This window comes from Tarenaya hassleriana, unplaced genomic scaffold (assembly GCF_000463585.1).
Source record: "Tarenaya hassleriana unplaced genomic scaffold, ASM46358v1 Cleome26, whole genome shotgun sequence".
Taxonomy (NCBI): domain Eukaryota; kingdom Viridiplantae; phylum Streptophyta; class Magnoliopsida; order Brassicales; family Cleomaceae; genus Tarenaya; species Tarenaya hassleriana.
In genome coordinates this window covers 1,898,506-1,916,026 of record NW_010965869.1, presented here as the reverse complement: position 1 = coordinate 1,916,026, position 17,521 = coordinate 1,898,506, and the positions used below count along the sequence as shown (strand labels likewise).

The window sequence follows — 17,521 nt, the reverse complement described above, 5'->3', positions numbered from 1 at the left end:
CCCTTTTTTTTTTATATCATATATATATATATATATATATATATATATGTATATATATATATATATATATATATTTGGAATCCACTGATTGCGTACGATTTATTCTAGTGTTAAATACATAAATTTTAGCATTGGTTATCACGGTTATGTATTAAAATTGTATATTTTTATATTTGTTGAGAATAATATAGTATAAATTTTTTGTTTATTAATAGAATCGCATCACCATGAATCTTCGTTTGGGAATGATATTCACATAAACTTTTTCGATTTTCAACGAGATAAAGTCGGTCCGATAAACTTTCAGATTATAAAAAATCATGAATAGCATTAACATGGTCCAAAAACAATTATAGATGCAGATTTAGACTCTGTCTATATCCGATAAAGTTTTTTTTATCCCTTTAATTCTCACAAACCCATATTAAAAAAAGAAACTGTAAATTTTATTCTTTGTTTAATAAAAAAGATTTTTTTGCCATTTACAAATACCTTTTTGATAAAACTTTATTTAACATTCGCCAATACATAAAGGATCTAAGTGACGCATGGATAGAACTAAAAAATCTCAAAATATGTTACAATAAAATGACCTCATTTTGTTAAAAGAATATAATTTGATAATATATAAGTTGATTTATAAGAAATTAGATGTTTCCTTGTCCGGTAATAAATCTAAAATTTCAGTTATTATATAATAAAATGTTGAAAACTAACAATAAAATAATAATATACGTTTTTTTAACCACCACAAAATATACCAAACGTCGTTACTTTGAATCAACGTATGAAACGATCAAACACTGACCTCAAAATTTGTTCTATTTCTAAAACAGAGTTCGATTCTTAATATATGGTTAAGAGACGAATATAATTAACCATCTACGTCAATCTTTAAAATTATAACATATATTTTCAATAATATGTATATTGATATACGTTTTTTGGAGTTTTTAAATATATTTGTACTAATGCAACAAATATATTAATAAAAAATAGGACCAATAACGTGTATTTGCCATTTGCTTTTGTTTGCATTTTCTAGTTTATTTTTTTCTAAAGGTCAGACAAAAAAAAAAAGGTTAACCTCAACTCATCGGAAAGATACTGGAGACATTTAAAATAGGGTTTGTCATGTATCATGTATGCGTATGTCTACGGTTATAATATAAATTCTCTAAAAGTTTCAACTTTATGACTGTACAGTTGAGCAATAAAGAAGAATATATAACATTTTTTTTTTTGCGAACGGATAAATAATATGATAATTTATTTGGGAAAAAAAGAGATGAATCATATTCATATAAATTACAAATTAGCGCACGTGGCAGTCCTTTTTATTGAAAATTATAGTGGGGAAACAATGTATTAATCATTTCAACACTTTTAACCTTTTTATGCAAATGAGATCCAATTTTTTTATATAGCTAACCATTTTACAAATTAGCCAAATTATAGGGGGAAAAAAGAAAATGTATGGAATATGGAATGGTAATTGTTAATGGATAAAAAGAAAATGGTGATAGTGGTAAATGGTAATAGAGGAACAATAATAGGTTATTAGGGTAGATGGAGTAATGAGTATGGTGAAAGTAAAAAGAGGGTGAAGAGGAGTGAGTCACCCAGCCCAATGGTTGTTGAGGTTATGGGTTTGAAATTCGGGTATGAAAACTCTCTTGAATCGATTAGTTTCGATTGATTTATCTGCTTTGCGTAGTTTGTCAGTTGTTGCGCAAGATCAGAAGTTTACTGTCCTCGATATCGATTGTCCGACCCGAGGGCTGGGGGCGATACGGGGTCTATCCCGAAAGACCGTATGATAGATTTCCGCCGTTATAAAAAAAAAGTTGAAGATTAAATTTGAGATAAAACAGTTGAACTAACCACATTAAATATTATTTATTACTTATTAATTTCATAGGTCAAATTATCTAATTAAAATTTTAAGATCAAATTCACTGTTAGAGTCGTAACATAATTAAATAACTATTAATTATCTAGACCAACTTATTTTTTTATATGATATATAGTAAACAACTTTTTAAAATCCATTTTGAAAAAGAAAATTTTATAATACATAACTGAAATTTTATCTAGGGTGGTAAAATGATAAATTGAAAGTATGAAATTAGAGGTGTCAATTTTCGTTCGAAATTAGAAATCCGTTCCGATCCAATCCAAAAAATAGTGGACTTCAAACCTAAATATTTCGGCCTGAAATTTTTGAGACTTTCAAACCGCACTCATATCAAAGAACAATTTTACCGAGTCGGTCCAACTCCAACCCAAAGTTTATATGGTCAGACTTCAGGTTTGATTATTTAAACCCAAAAAAAAATCCGACCGCGTCGAATCCGAGCTTGAAACTCTCGGGTCGGGTTAGGTCGAACCATCACGATTGTTACCCCTATATAAAATGTTCTTCCATCCGAATTCCGAAAACCTCGAGTTTACTAACGAATATCCTTATATTATCATTTTAATTCGAATTTAACTAACCGAGATTCTTTTTATTATTATGACAAACAATCTTATACTAAGCCACTACAAATATTAGTACGCATATTGTGAAGTGGGGAGTTCATATAGCATGATTTTAAATATTTTTATTATATTTATTTGGTTCACGAATTGAGACGATACAGGATGAGGCATAGTTTTTTTCTGGAAACGGGTCTAAAATGAACTGATTTGGATTGACCCGGAAGGAGCCGGGCCAAATTGACACATTTTACATAATTTTTTAAAAATAAAATTCAGATATTCGATTATCTACCTGTATTAAGAATTAATTCAATCTTAAAGGAAAGGTGTTTAGTTTTCATAGAAAATACACTGCATTTCCAAGAAGTATTTGATACTCTAAAAGATACAACTTCATACGCACTTTCATGAAAATAAAAAATAAAATTATTTTCGTCAAAATATAATAGTTAAATTATATGTTTTGATTATATTTGGTAGGTGTTTTAATCATATTTTTTTATATTGGTGTTTCCCATTTTTTGGATTTGCCCTAATTATAATCATAATTATTTTCACACCCAATTCAATAATCAAATTAGTTAGTTTTAAGCAAACATATTGTCGAACATAATAAAATAGATTAATGAATAATGTACGAGGGAGCTAAACTCAGTGAAACAGATAAACTTAAAAGGAATTAAAATACAAAACATAAATAGAAAGATTAGGAAAGGGATTAATTACTACAAAACATAAATAGAAAGGTTAGAAATCAGAGAGACCAGGAACAGTGAAAGTCGCCGGTAAGAAATAGCAAAACCGCAGCGGCATGGCAAATTAGGAAACGGAGTTTACAAATTGAATTGACTCTCTCTCTCTCTCTCTCTCTCTCTCTCTCTCTCTATGTGTGTCCTTTTACAAAGAATGCTTTTTGCATGACAAGACAGCCGACCCATTTGGCCCTCTCTTTTCTCTTTCTCTGTGATCAGATTCGCCTCACTCTGCCCATCTGATTCGCTGCTGAGTCATCTCTCTCTCGTCCCTTGTTAGGGGCACTGAAATCGTTTTTTGTTTCGATCCTCTCGCGTAACCCCAAGGCTCTTCACGGGGAACTTCTCTTGAATTCTGGGTCGTTTTCATTTAGTCATCATCTCTCAGGTAATCGCTGTTTCTAGCCACCTGGATATGGTTCTTCGTCATGTTCCGATTCTGTGTTTTCTGGGTCTCTTCTGGCGTTCGTTTTAGTGTACGAAAGTTACTAGATTTGGGAAATTTGTGTTAGGTTTTAGTCTTGTGCTTGATGGAAGTGTCCTTTCATGTCAATTTGTGTTCCTTGTTCTAGGTGTCGATAATATCTATTTGAGGGTTTTCCCGAATAAAACTTCTGTTTTGTGTCCAAGTTCGTTCATGTCTCAGTCACGACCAGCTTTGGTACCTCTCTGGTTCCGGTGTCACTGTTTGTACTGATCCTGGTTTTTAGGGGTTTGTTCTAAATTTCGATTGCTCTGATAAAGCTACCCGTTTTGTTCAATCGGTATGGTTTTTGTAGATTTATCTGAAAGCGGGCTTAGGACATGTTCTTTGCATATTTTTCTTTCTTTTTGGGGGTTTGTTTTGGAATTTCGAACAGCGCAAAGAGTTGCTTGATTTCTTGATTCGTTAGTTGTCATCTTCTGGATGATGGAACTCGACTTAGATTTTGGCGTGTTTCTGGAAAAGTTTGTCCTTTTGATCTAGGGCTTTCTGGGTTTGCTCTAGAATTTTGAACAGTAGCAAAAGTGACTAGATTTAGGAAATCGTTTGGATTCCATGTATTTGGAAGGTGGAGTATGCCATATGTCCATTACGGTTACATGGGTCTATTCTGAAATTTTTTTCTTGCCACTTTTAGGTTGGAGCTAAAGCTGTTTTTAATTCTCCTTTATAGATCGTATTACTTAACCATTCACCATTTTTTTCTGTTAGTGGGAATGTAGCTTGGTGTCTATTGATCAGCATGATGATGTTTCTGCTGGTGACAGTTATCTCTGTTTGGTGCCTTGGTTTCATCTAATCTATCTGCATTTTCATCTGGAATTCAAAATACCTGACATTGATATTCGTTGGAGATTATATTGAGTGTTGAGATTGGAGAATCTGATCGTGTCTGGTTTGTCACATTTATCTTGTCTTGAAAACGTGTCGGTTCTTCCCATGAAATTGTCCTGGTTACTGAACATTCATGAAATTCTTTCAAGTTACCTTCTAGGTTCCCCTTCTTTTTATGACATGCAAATCGACGAGGTCTTTCTGGATTCGTGAACGATGTCTGCTATGTTAATTTTACATGCTCGTTTGGTAAGTAGATAAATATACTTGTGACTTGTTTGGATGTTTCTTTCTATGCAACCTCGGGATCAAAATCGTTCTTGAGATATTTTCGGTCTTTTTTCATTACAAACTTAATCTAAAGTTATTTAAACCCTCACTGGAAATGGGAGTATTAGTCATTGCTCTGCATGTTATTGTGAACTCATGCATCCATGATGGTTCAAAGCAAATGGCGACCTATGTAGTTTAAAACTCATTGTTTTTGTTAAGCAGAGTCTATCCCCGAAAAGAATATAGGGTTTTAACTCTATTCGGGGTTGTTTGGTAAGTCTTTTTCAGTGAAGCTTCTCGATTTAATAATTCTTGGAGTGTCTTATATTATGGAAGCTGGTTTTGTACTTTTACTGGATTTTTCTTATTTTTATTCACTTGAGATAATATGTCTGCAGGTTAGAGCTCCTGTTCCCTGACTAATTGCATGTAAGCTAGTTGCTGCATCCGGGAGAATGGGTGCATCAACTTCTAGAATAGAGGAGGATAAGGCTTTGCAGCTGTGTCGTGTGAGGAAAAAGTTTGTTCGTCAAGCTCTCGACGGAAGATGCTCGTTAGCTGCTGCTCACGTTTTATATGTTCAGTCTCTTAAAAGTACAGGAACTGCCCTAAGGAAATTTTCTGAAACCGAAATTCCAGTTGAATCTTCCCTGTACACGTCCACTAGTGCAACTCCAGAACCTCTTGCTTTAACCGAGAAGTCGGTTTCACATTTGTCATACTCTCCGTTAAGAACCTCACAGTTTCATGAAACATATTCTCCTTCCCCGTCCCCACCTCCTCCCGGTTCCAGCCAATTCCACGTAAACCATATGAAGTTTAAGGGATTTTCTTCGAAAAAAGTGGAAGAGAAACCACCTGTCACTGTTGTTGCCACTGTGACATCATCTAGTATCCCACAAAGTACTACACCAAGGTCTGTAGAAAAGATTGAACGCACTCTTTTTGAAGAGTCTTCTTCCATGCCACCCGAAACACCTCCTTGGGACTATTTTGGTCTTTCCCATCCAATAGACAGCCAGTTTTTTTCTTCTCGTGATGGGAAGGAAGGTTTCACCGGAACGTTCGAGAATGGTGATGAGCTGAGACATCTCAGGGAGGAAGAAGAACTCCATCCGGAGCTGGAAGATGGTGAAAAGGAAGATTCTCGGGAATCAGAGGATGAGTTTGATGAGCCCTCAACTGATACACTGGTTAGAAGCTTTGAAAACTTCAACAGGGTGCAAGATCACAATTTACAAAGTCCTTTACCTAAAAGGGGGGAGGAATTGGAAGGCGAATACTCAGACGAGGAGAAAAACAAGACTCCTGATTTATCGCCATCTGTGACACCTACTCATATCCCCTCTAAGTTGAGCAAAACACCCAATACCAAAGGAGATCCGATGGAGAACAGGCTTCCGATGAGGGACTTTTTGTCAAGCATGAAAGAGATAGAGATGCTCTTCATAAAGGCTTCAGAGTCTGGGAAAGAGGTTCCTAGGATGCTTGAGGCCAATAAATTGCATTTTCGTCCAATATTTCCGGCCAAAGAAAGTAATCTCTCTCTCTCTCTCACACACACACACACAAAGACCTACTTGCACACAAGGTCATGATCTAAAAGATATTTTAGAGGCTTATAAAGGTCGGAGTTGTTGATGTATATACCGATCGATCATATAAGAAAAATTCTGATTTCTTCTGATGTATCATACTATCATTTCTGGGTCCAATAGAATTCATGGGTATAGGAAGAAGCCCTGTCAAATAGAGATTTTTTCCCGACATTTACTTAGTAAATTGATCCACACGTGGCTAAACTAAAATAGTCATCTTGTGGCTAGCTGGTATGTGTGTTATTTTTAACCATATTTTCACTATTTGCTTTTCCAGGTGGTTCTGGTGCATCATCGATACTGCAATCCTGCTTCTCTTGTGGGGAAGACCCCAAAAATGTTCAAGAAGGTATAGTTCTATCATTCGTTTCTACTGTGTTTTTTTAGCATAGATTGGACACGACTCATTCTTTCGACTTTTTGTTTGCAGAGCCTGCTCAGAATTCGGTGAAATACTTGACTTGGCACAGGACAGAGTCTTCCCGATCATCATCTTCGAGGAATCCTCTTGGAGGATTGAATTCCGATGATGTTGAGGAACTTAATAGTAATCTCTTTGAGAACATTTGTATGATTGCTGGCAGCCACGCCTCTACGCTAGACCGGCTTTATGCATGGGAGAAGAAGCTCTATGACGAAGTTAAGGTACTGAGTTATTGAAATTCTCACTCTTAATTCTTGTAAGTTTCTTGTCGACATGTAAATTGGATTGCAAATGCTTGGGTGGTATAGTCGTTTTCCCTTTGGTTCATTACTATCCTTTGCTCGTCACGATCGCTTATATCCATTAATAGGTTTCTTACACAAAAACAGTAAGCAGAGCCAATATCTTGTTTTCAAGGCATGGTATTCAGATCTATATAGATATAATCGCATATTATCAGTGAACAACATTGCCATCAAATTACGTTGTAAGTGTTCGAGATTTGTAAAGTGGCGCCTCTCATATTTGAAGGAAAATGATAGCATAACTTGGATCAATCTGCAGAAATCTAGACTGGATTCTGATTGCGCATTTGGTTACTGTCTAGAAGCAGTTCCACGACAATGTACTTGTGTAGGCCACTGGAACTAGTTAAATGAAATGAAGAGAAACGTGACAAATGTTTATTTATCTTGGGTTATAATTTTGGTTTCAGGCCAGTCAGACAGTGCGGAGGGAATATGACGAGAAGTGCAAAGTTTTGAGGGAACTTGAATCAGAAGGCAAGAGTTCGCATAAAGTCGACAAGACCCGGGCTGTTGTCAAGGATCTTCACTCCAGAATCAGAGTTGCCATCTATAGAATTGACTCGATATCAAGACGGATTGAGGAACTACGGGACATAGAGCTCCAGCCTCAGCTCGAGGAACTGATCGAAGGGTATTCGTTCTCTACCCGTGAAAATCATTCTTATGATTCAAAGTTTCCATCTTTTCACGGATATTGAATGAAGGGACGGAAAAATCATTCTCTCTTTTCCTGTGTGGTTTTGATGATGAGATAGGTTGAGCAGGACGTGGGAAGCGATGTTGGAATGTCACAAGCTTCAGTTTCGGATAATCTCCGGGTGTTTCAGGAACAGCAACATCAAACTCAACATGCAATCAGAGTTGCACAGACAAATCACGTCTTGTCTCGAAGATGAACTCAGAGCATTGGCCTCGAGTTTCACCAAATGGATCGCTGCCCAGGAATCGTATATCAAAGCGATAAATGAATGGCTGGGCAGATGCGTCACTCTCCCGCAAAAATCCTACAAACGCAAAAAGTACGCGGCTCAACTGTCTCTTGAAGACTTCGGCCCTCCCATCTATGCAACTTGCAGCTTCTGGCTGAAAAAGCTCGAAGCTCTGCCAACCAAAGCGGTCTCGGATTCCATCAAGACACTGGCTTCTGATGTTGCCCGGTTCTTACCACGACTAGAGAAGAATCAGACCAAGAAGACCGGGCATCCACATTCGGGTGAGAACGGGAACGATCTGACGGCTAATATGTTACGAGACGAAGCCTTGGATGATACCGGGTCCGAGTTTGATCGGTTCAGGACAAGTTTGGAAGGGTTTCTGGGACAACTTAACCAGTTTGCGGAATCATCCGTGGGAATGTATGAAGAACTGAAGCAGGATATCTGCAATGCCAAGAGGAAGTATGAGCAGTTGATGGCGTATTCTCAGGCCCAGGTTAGTTGATTCCTGGGAAACCGCAGGAAAATGAACTTCACGACGACAAGAAAGCGCCTGAATTTTTCGCGGGGAAAACAATTTTTGGAGGAAAAATCCCATATTTTTGAAATGATTTGGCATTTGTGTAAATGCAGAGATGTGTTATTAATTAAAGATTATTTGCTTTGAACGACTGTTATACAAAGTTCGTGAGCACATATTATGATTGTAGTGGGTTTGCGTTTCTTTTCTTCTTGTTAAAAATCTTCACACACTCACACACACACATACATATATATATATATATATATATCTATGTATGTATATATGTGCACACGTATGTATAATGATATACACTGACGTATTCGGCATTTATTTCACCCAGAAATAATACACCTATCATAAAACGTACAAAGAAAACTCTTGCGAGTTTATACTTTATAATATAACCGAATATATATTATTATAATAATTATATTAGTATTTGCGGATATTGCATGCATATGCATGATTCATGGTATGAAAGGGAATGAATGGTTGCGAAGTGGAAGAAGTTGGTGTCCCACATCGAGAGAGACGAGAGATGGAGGGGAAGAGGAGAGGGGGATAAAAGGCGAGAGGGGGAAGGGAAGAAGTCATACCTTTCTCGGCCTTTTGGCTAAGATCAAGTGTAGCTATCGGTCCACAACGATATTAACTCTATTTCTTTTAGGGTGTGAGTCCACATCGATAGCTTGCTATCGTGGTTCACGAGCGTCGCCCACGCGTTGCACTTCCGCGAGGGCCTTGGCGCAACCCATCCAAATATATAATCGTAAGTTTTAATTATATGGACCGCCCTCTGCCTTTATATGACCATCAATTTATGTAGGAAAACTTATAACGAATATAATTCCCAATTCAGTAAGACACTGTTTGATTCAGAGTCACTACAAAGACCTTATGACAACAACAACTAGAATGCTATAACATCACATGAACATGCAAGGAAACCAGAAGAGTATACGGATGAAACTACATACATATTAATATACTTCAAAACCATATAGACACATCTTGCTGCTGCTGCTCGGGCGTACCATCCATTCCCACAGCTTGCAGATCGTCTCGGTAGTCGAATGAAGCCAGATCAAATGGCGTAGAATCGAACACTATCTGAAACCCACCATTGTTGCTGTTGTTGTGGGCAGAGTCGGATTGGGGGTTCGGAAACTGGATCCCGTTATTCCCCTGCGAGAACATGTTCTTGATGGGCAAATCTTCGAGGAAGTTTCCCTCGATCGAGCTTCCCTCGCTGTGGTTGAAGTGTTGTTGCAGTTCATCATTCCGGGCTTTTGGCTGAAGATTTAAGCTCTGATTTTCCACCATTGATGTAGCTTGGTTGCCCTGGAAATTTCGGTCGTACATGGACATGAGCTCGGTGATCATCTTCTGCCCATCTTCGGGAACTCCAAAGCCCGACAGGTCGAACGGCTGGACAGGGTTCATGGCAGGGGCTGCAGGCCTCGGGTGAGTAAAGTGTTGCGGTATAACAACCGGCTTCACTTCACTGACATGAAACTCGGATGCTCCATATGATATGGAACTGTCTCGGAATGGACACACCAGTTGGTGGTTGTCCCTGGAAGTTCTGTCATGGAAAGCCATATTCATTTGGCTGTGAGGACACTGACGGTTCTCGCAGTTGAAGATTCTTCTGTCCAGCATCGAGTTCAGTTTCCTCTTTTTCATGAATTCTAAGTTTCCTCCAGTGGCTTCTTCTCCCTTTACAGGGAAATGCGGTTGGATCATATGCATTTTAGGCATCCCGAAGTTTCGAGGATCGATCACTTTCTCGGGTTTGCAATCTTCCACTTCATAACTGGGCTCCTTGTCGACACCTTCGACATCAAACTCGCTGCAGTCGTTAATGAGAAGAGACCCGCTTCCTCCAGAGGATGAGAGATGAGGACAGGACTCGGGATAAAGGTCTCGCGCCAGGGACTCTTCTTGGTTAATGATGGCCAGCCAAGTAGCACTCTCTTTGGCGGTCATCTTATCCTGCAAGCATTTGGATTGCCTCACGAGCTTACGGATTTTAGCAATGTCTGGAAACATATGCTTGATAACTGCAGTCAATACACCGACTTTCCACGCCTTTTTCAAATCGTGAGGTTTCTTGTACGGTGGAGGGCCTTGATCTTTTGGCAAACCGAGTTGTGGCCACCACTCCTCCTTGCCCGTTGGCCACCATGGCGGAGGAACTCCCTTCTCTAGAGGAAACCGCCTCTGTGGAGGATCACAGTGTTGCATCAAAGCTGATAAGAGCGAACCAAGGGTTGTATCTTGAAGTTCTTGCAGAGTGTGCGGTGTCGGCCCGATTGGATTCTTAACCTCATCACTCCCCCCGGGGATATTATTCTCGGCTTGGTACTTTGCTATAGCAGCTGGACCATTCCGGTCAAACCTCACCTTATCCTTCCACCACTCCCTGAGGTTATCAGAAGCACCTGTCACGGGTTTTCCGTTCTCGGGGATGATCCCGTAAACAAAACCTTGAGCTTTACACACTTCCATCATCTTCAGCATATACTTCAAGATCCCGTCTTGGGCCCTCGACATCTTCTTCCTCCTCGCTTGCTCTTGCGACAGCCTTTGCTTGGCGGAATCGACTCCTTCCCTGCTCTTGCTCTGCTCCTTGAGACGTTTAAGGCGGAGTTTGTCCCTCCACACCCTCCTCTCCAGCTCGTCCACATCGATCTCTTCTTCGTCGGTATAGTCATCCTCCACAACAACCAGCTCGACTTCTTCTTGCGGAGCAGCGCAGACATCTATTCCCCCGAGAGACACCGAGGAGACGAAATCCGCGTTGCCGCACATACCCATCTCGTTGAACATCATCATCCTTTTCACTCACGCTCCTCTTCGGACCCCTTGGGTCGGTTGCCGGATTGAACCTGAAAACACAGAGAACAGGGATCAGAGCATGAAAAGTGAGATCATGACCGACGGATAATTCATCTAAGATTGCAAAAAAGAAAGATTCCAGCTCGTGAGAAAATGAAGTGATTATTGCATCCATCTCCAAACTAGATTTCTTTAAAGGGAGAGACATCAAACAAAAATTCTTGATCCAACTAGAGACCCATGAATCAAAAGTATCTGACAGAACACGAGATGGATCGGCCATGTCCATCGGTATCTATGATACCAGATCGCAAGACTAGAAATAACACAAAAGATCATCGATCGAGCTAAACTCCAACAGAGACCAAGAAATCTAACTGCGGTACCATCATCATCATCATCATCATCACCACCAGATTGATTAAAAAAAAAGAGATAGAAACAGTATCAAAGCACGAGATGACGATTGTTACCTGGAAAAATAAGCAAAAACTTAGAGAGAGATAAAAAAGTGAACCCCGAAAATGGGTCTCTGCCTCCCTGACTCTCTCTCTCTCTCCTGTCTGCGAGAAACCGTTTAGAAAAAAAAAACAAAGCGAACCCTAATTCACCAGCCAAGAAGAAGAAGAAGAAGAAGAAGAAAAGTCAATCAGAAGTCACATGGGAAGAAAGCGACTTTTGGTTATGGATTTTGTGTTTTGAGTGAATCTGGAGAGGAGAGGAGAGAGAGAGAGCGGTCTACTTGAAACTAATAGATATTCTAACCAGTAGCCGATGGGAAAATAAAATAAAATAAAAATAAAAAATATGAAAGCCGACAATAAAAACAAATGCCAAATAAGAGTATAATTATCCCTTTCCATTTTAAAAACATTTGATCAGATCATTTAGGGGTTTGTAATAAAATAATTGGACACCTGAATTTGCTTCTTGTCCAGGTTGATTTTTTCATGTGTTGAAATTTCTGATTTTTCATACATAGCAAAAAATTCAAAATAATCAATAACATTTTAAAAGTAATTATTTTAATATCATATTTATTAAAAATATAAAGAAAAAATTCTAAAAAAACACCTAAACTTTTTTATCAAATAAATATTAAAATTTTTAAAAAAATATTAAATTTTTTAAATGAATACGTGAACTTTTATTATCAGAAAAATACAAAACTTTTTTTAAATGATTAAAACAATATATAAACTATCAACGATTGTAAAAAAACTAATTACAATAATTTGATGTGTTGATATTTTTTTATGTCACGTGAGTTTATTTTGATAGATGAGTTAAGTGTTAAAAGTTTAATATCTGATAAAAAAAACAAAATTTAGTTTTTTTTTAATTGAAAAAATCAGTATTTTTTTAGATTGTCTTAAATATAAATAAAAATTTACATTTGTAAATAAACTCTGTTCATGATTTGTTGTTTGTGATTTTGTTGATAATCTGTATTCACTACTCGCCGACCAAAATGTGTCGCCGTCTTGAGTTCTGTCGGTGAAGTTTGTTTACTACATGTGATTTACGTCGCTACAAAAAAAGACCAATTTCATGTTATGTTTTTTATTTTCTTTCATCCCTTCAACTAAAACAATTGTGATTTTTATTACATAATTAACTCAACGTGTTACAATTGATATTTTTATGTCCATTTAAAACTTGCAGAAAATAGTTTATACTATAGAATTCTAGATCCTCGATTTAACGGATCCGTTTTTATTACAGACTAATTTTAATCCATAGCGGACAAACCTCTATATAAAACTTGATTCATTTTTTCATAAGGCTGTGGGTTCGAATCCCAGATATGGTACTCTCCTTGAACCGGTCAGTTTTACGAGGTTGGTTTATCTGCTCGGCGTGGTTTGGTTACTGCGAAGGGTGGTGGGTTTTCTCAAGTCCGCGATGCTGTTCTGATACCGTTCTCGTCCGATCCATGGACTGAGAGACATTGCGGTGTCCGATGTCCAATCTAAAAGGTCGTAGGATCTGAAAGACATGGTAACACAAAAAAAAAGTTGATTCATTTAAACATTTATTTAAGGCATTAATACAGTAAAAATACACATTTAATCTCCGAGGTTTAAAAACACGAATTATTCTAACGATCTATGCGTGTCTCTAAGTATAATTGCGTCTATATTAGAAATAGTCAAAATTACCGATCTTGTGTCTAAAATCAAAGTGCAGATTATTTAAATTTACAATCGGATCCATAAATCATAGTTTTCCATAAATTAAAATTCAAATTATATTTTTTTATTCAAGATCACGATATTTAAATGTATAATCAAACTTCTTTATTATAATTATTAAAAATCATAAAATTAGTTTTATTTATTTTAATTTTCTTATAAAATTTGGGTTTACAAATTATTTTTCAGATTTGGAAAGAAAGACAAGACAAATACATTTATATATTCCACCAAAAAAAATACATTGAAATGTAATGCATATCTATTATCTATCGATCTACATCACTGAATATGGAATTTTGCGTGGCCCAGCATGGATGGGCCCACTCAATTTGCAAAGCGATAAGAACGAGCTTCCTCGAAGCAACAGCTAGGAGAGATTCCCTAGAATATTCTCCTTGATGTGTCGTTATGCTATTGATCGCTCACACTAGAAAGTTACACCCTGTCGTACCGGATAACTTACCTTCACGAGGAAACACGTCAAAGTTGTCCTAATTCACCCTTTTTTTTTTTCCCTAAATCACCCTCTTTTTTTCCCTAAAAAAAGCGAATTCCGTTAAAAAAAAAAGATATATTTACAAAAAAAGGAAATATAAAAAAAGAAAGTCCATAAAGTTTAGCACTAACAGTAAAATGTAGGCGAATTTCATTTGTAAAATTTTTAGAAGCATTCCGGAATTCCATTAAAAACATGGTTTTTACGCAATATAAATATATTTTTTATTTGTTTTATGCGCCTATTCTATTTCTAATTTTATGCATCCTTTTCAAAATACGAAATGAAATAATTACTGAAATATTCATTCATGAAAAATTCTAATTTTGAGTAATGTATGGTGCGCATTAAATATGCAAAATAGTGCGAAAGATGAAAAAATAGAGCTATCCTATGTATACAAAATTTGGCATAACAATTTAAATTCACAACATCTAGGTGTCAGTCTCAAACATTTTTGGGATCCTATTTATTTTAAAATTCAATTAATAAAAAATATAATTTATACAAGAAAAATGATTTAATAACATAAAATTATAATTTTATATAATATAAATATTAATTTTAAAATTATTTATTGCCTTTAAAAAATTATCAATTTATACAATAAAAATATTGAACGATAATAAATAAATATTGTAATCCACATATTTAAAGTTATTTTTCTAAATTTAGATTTATTTTATTCTTTTTTATAATTATATTTAATTATTATTAATAATAATTAATTTTTTAAAAAAATGGGATCTCAAAATTTATAGGAATTTATTCCTCTACTCTCATTTCTAAAAGACGATCCTAATAGGTGTGATATAATCCGAAATGTGATTTTACAAGATATTTGTGAAACGGTAATACGCATATTAGTTTTATAAACAAAATGGTGAACTTCTAAATAAGATCACATATCTTGGGAGGCTTATATATTTTGTATGTTCCTAATACAACAAATCGAATATTAATGTCAAAGTACGTGAATGTGACTATAAATGAAATATACAATTATACTTTGGGACATTCCATCCGTTTCTAAATAGATGATATTTTACAGAATATTTTTTAGATACATACTTTGTATAATTTTGAAAAAGATTTCTAAAATATTTTTTTTGATAATCCGAATGTTCACCGAACTTTTGATCCGACTACGTCTTCCAGATGATAAATTTGTGTGAATATCTCTCTCCAAACGAGCACTCAAACCCAGACTAGGACAGAATCAAAAAAGACGATAGCAAGAAAAATCCTTAAATAAACCAATAAATGAAACGTATAAATCAATAAATGAACTATTGTTTGCTCCGTAGCAATAATCATTCAACAAGAATAATTAAGACTAAAAAGAAAGGAAACAATATACCTCAATAAATATGTTATATTATCAACCGTTTATATAGTTAATGACAGTTGCAAAAAAATTACACAGGGAAATAAGAAATGACCACATGGGTTCCCTTCAAAGGCTTCTACGTAAATGATTACTATATGATTTTAAATATCTGAATTTTAAAAATTATATCTATTCGATTAAAGAGTATATACTATTTAATTTGAATATATATCCAGTTTCGAGTAATCAAACAAAATGTCACCACTAATCAGTGCTATTATATTTTATTATTAAGAACATTGGACAATTAGTGTAAATAAATTTTTTTTAGTGTAAACACTTTTCAAGCGAGATTTTTCTTTTATTCAATTTTATTTATGATTGTATAATATGTAGACGAATACGTCGCACAAGATGTGGATGGATATTCATGTGTGGTGAAACATTAACGAAAATTTGTGGAAAATATGAGATTTTTTCTAATAAATATTTTAGTTGTAATAAATATCTATTAAGGGTGTCAATCGGATCGGTTCGAACTCGTATTCGGTCCGAAAATTTTGGGTTTAGATTCGGACCGGTCCGATTTTTTCAGATATATATAACTAAGTCCGAAATCCAGATCTATATATTCCGAGTTCGGATTAGTTGATTCGGGCCGGATCGATATGTATAATTTTCTTTATAAATGTCATTTTTTTTAAATATACTTTCGGATTGGAAAAAAAATAGACTCATGCTAATTTTTTTAAGTCCGACCCAAAAAATTTATTTTTTTAGACCGAAAAATTTAGATTCGAAATCGGTTAATTTTTGGATTAGCCCTAACCTATGTCTCCGCGTATATATAAATAAGCCATTAAATACGACGAAAATGAAACGTCAGACTCGGTATTGGCCATAAGCTGATTTAATACCATTTTCCACTATTTTAATATAAAATCGCATTAAATTTCACGTCAAAAAATTGTTGAAACTTACAAATTCCATTTTTGTTGGGAGAAAAAAGAGGATATAATGAAAAATAAATAAAGTTAAACGACGCAACCTAAAACCCACCCACCAAAGCATCTCTCTCTCCCTCTTATCCACAGATCAAATTCAGAAATCCAAAAAATTTTCCTTTTCTGCTCATGTGATTTTTGATAGACCCTGTTAGCTTCTGAGAGTTTGGTGGAATTAGGGTTTTGGTTTCTGACAAGCTACCTGGCAGAAGGTGGAGATTCAGAGAGGCGAAGACCCATTTTAGGGTTCTGCTTTTTTGCAGCTTTTTTCCCTGGTGACACTCTTCTCTTGGCTTTCAACGTGGTTTCATTTGTTGCGATGATGTTAATGGTGATGATGGTGGTGATGGTGATAACCGTGGTTAGATTTCGTGGTATTTGATGGGTTCTTAGTTTGACTGATCATCTTCTTCTTTTTTGGTTGTTATTACTGATTTTATGATCTGGGTATTTCTCAGGGACGCGAATGATGAATTTAATCACGTGTTTGATTCGATGAGTTTTCCCCTTTGATTTCTGGGTAGCTTCATTTATCTGATCGTATCGATCAAGTTTGATTTTGTACGAGCTAGCATCCATTTCTTGGGATTATTCGCGTAAAATTTTCATCGGGATATTCGGATCTATTTCTCTTCTGCTATTAGATTCGCCGCAGAGTTTGACAACCTTTGATTATCTCATTCGTCATGTAATGATCGATTCCAGTCTGCAATTGAGGGCTTTATGTTCGATTGGTTTCAGTTTGGAATTGATTTGATTCTCAGTAAATTTATCAACTGTTCGTGCAATTGATTTTAAGTTATTGCAGGTGAAGAATTTGCCTTGGTTTGTTCTTGTGGGGTTTGGTTCTCATAATTTGTTTGATTGCTGTTTTTAGTGCAAGTCTCAGAAGAAACTTCTTTGTCCATCGAAGAAACTTACTGATCTTTGAATGTGTATTTGTTTTACAGGTTAAAGAATTCGATTGGCTGTGTTCTTGGTTTCAGGTCTGGTTTACGGGTTTCGGTTGTGAGCCAAGGGCTCGGAAGAAGAGCGGG

The 17,521-nt window shown here is 35.9% G+C and overlaps 3 protein-coding genes across 4 annotated transcripts in view; 2 read left to right on the top strand and 1 right to left on the bottom strand.

The window, feature by feature from the left end:
* Nucleotides 1–3,370: 3,370 nt before the first annotated feature.
* On the top strand, nt 3,371–8,817 carry LOC104816964. Its single transcript, XM_010546013.2, has 6 exons — nt 3,371–3,624; nt 5,226–6,363; nt 6,703–6,774; nt 6,856–7,070; nt 7,565–7,788; nt 7,913–8,817. Exons 2-6 carry the CDS (start codon nt 5,283–5,285, stop codon nt 8,595–8,597), a joined length of 2,277 nt encoding a protein of 758 aa, XP_010544315.1. The 5' UTR covers nt 3,371–3,624; nt 5,226–5,282; the 3' UTR covers nt 8,598–8,817.
* Nucleotides 8,818–9,442: 625 nt separating this feature from the next.
* On the bottom strand, nt 9,443–12,190 carry LOC104816963 (protein ETHYLENE INSENSITIVE 3-like). The gene is made up of 2 exons (XM_010546011.2): nt 11,930–12,190; nt 9,443–11,506 (listed from the first exon to the last, which is right to left on the bottom strand). Exon 2 carries the CDS (start codon nt 11,451–11,453, stop codon nt 9,606–9,608), a length of 1,848 nt encoding a protein of 615 aa, XP_010544313.1. The 5' UTR covers nt 11,454–11,506; nt 11,930–12,190; the 3' UTR covers nt 9,443–9,605.
* A 4,322-nt stretch (nt 12,191–16,512) lies between these two features.
* LOC104816962 (protein ETHYLENE INSENSITIVE 3-like) overlaps nt 16,513–17,521 on the top strand; it is a 3,630-nt gene continuing 2,621 nt past the window's right edge. The window contains exons 1-2 of one of the 2 annotated variants that reach the window (XM_010546010.2): nt 16,513–16,759; nt 17,471–17,519. The gene's annotated coding sequence lies outside the window, so the exon portion shown is untranslated. Of the gene's footprint in view, nt 16,760–17,434; nt 17,520–17,521 lie in introns of both variants that reach the window. The other variant, XM_010546009.2, reaches the window with a different exon arrangement.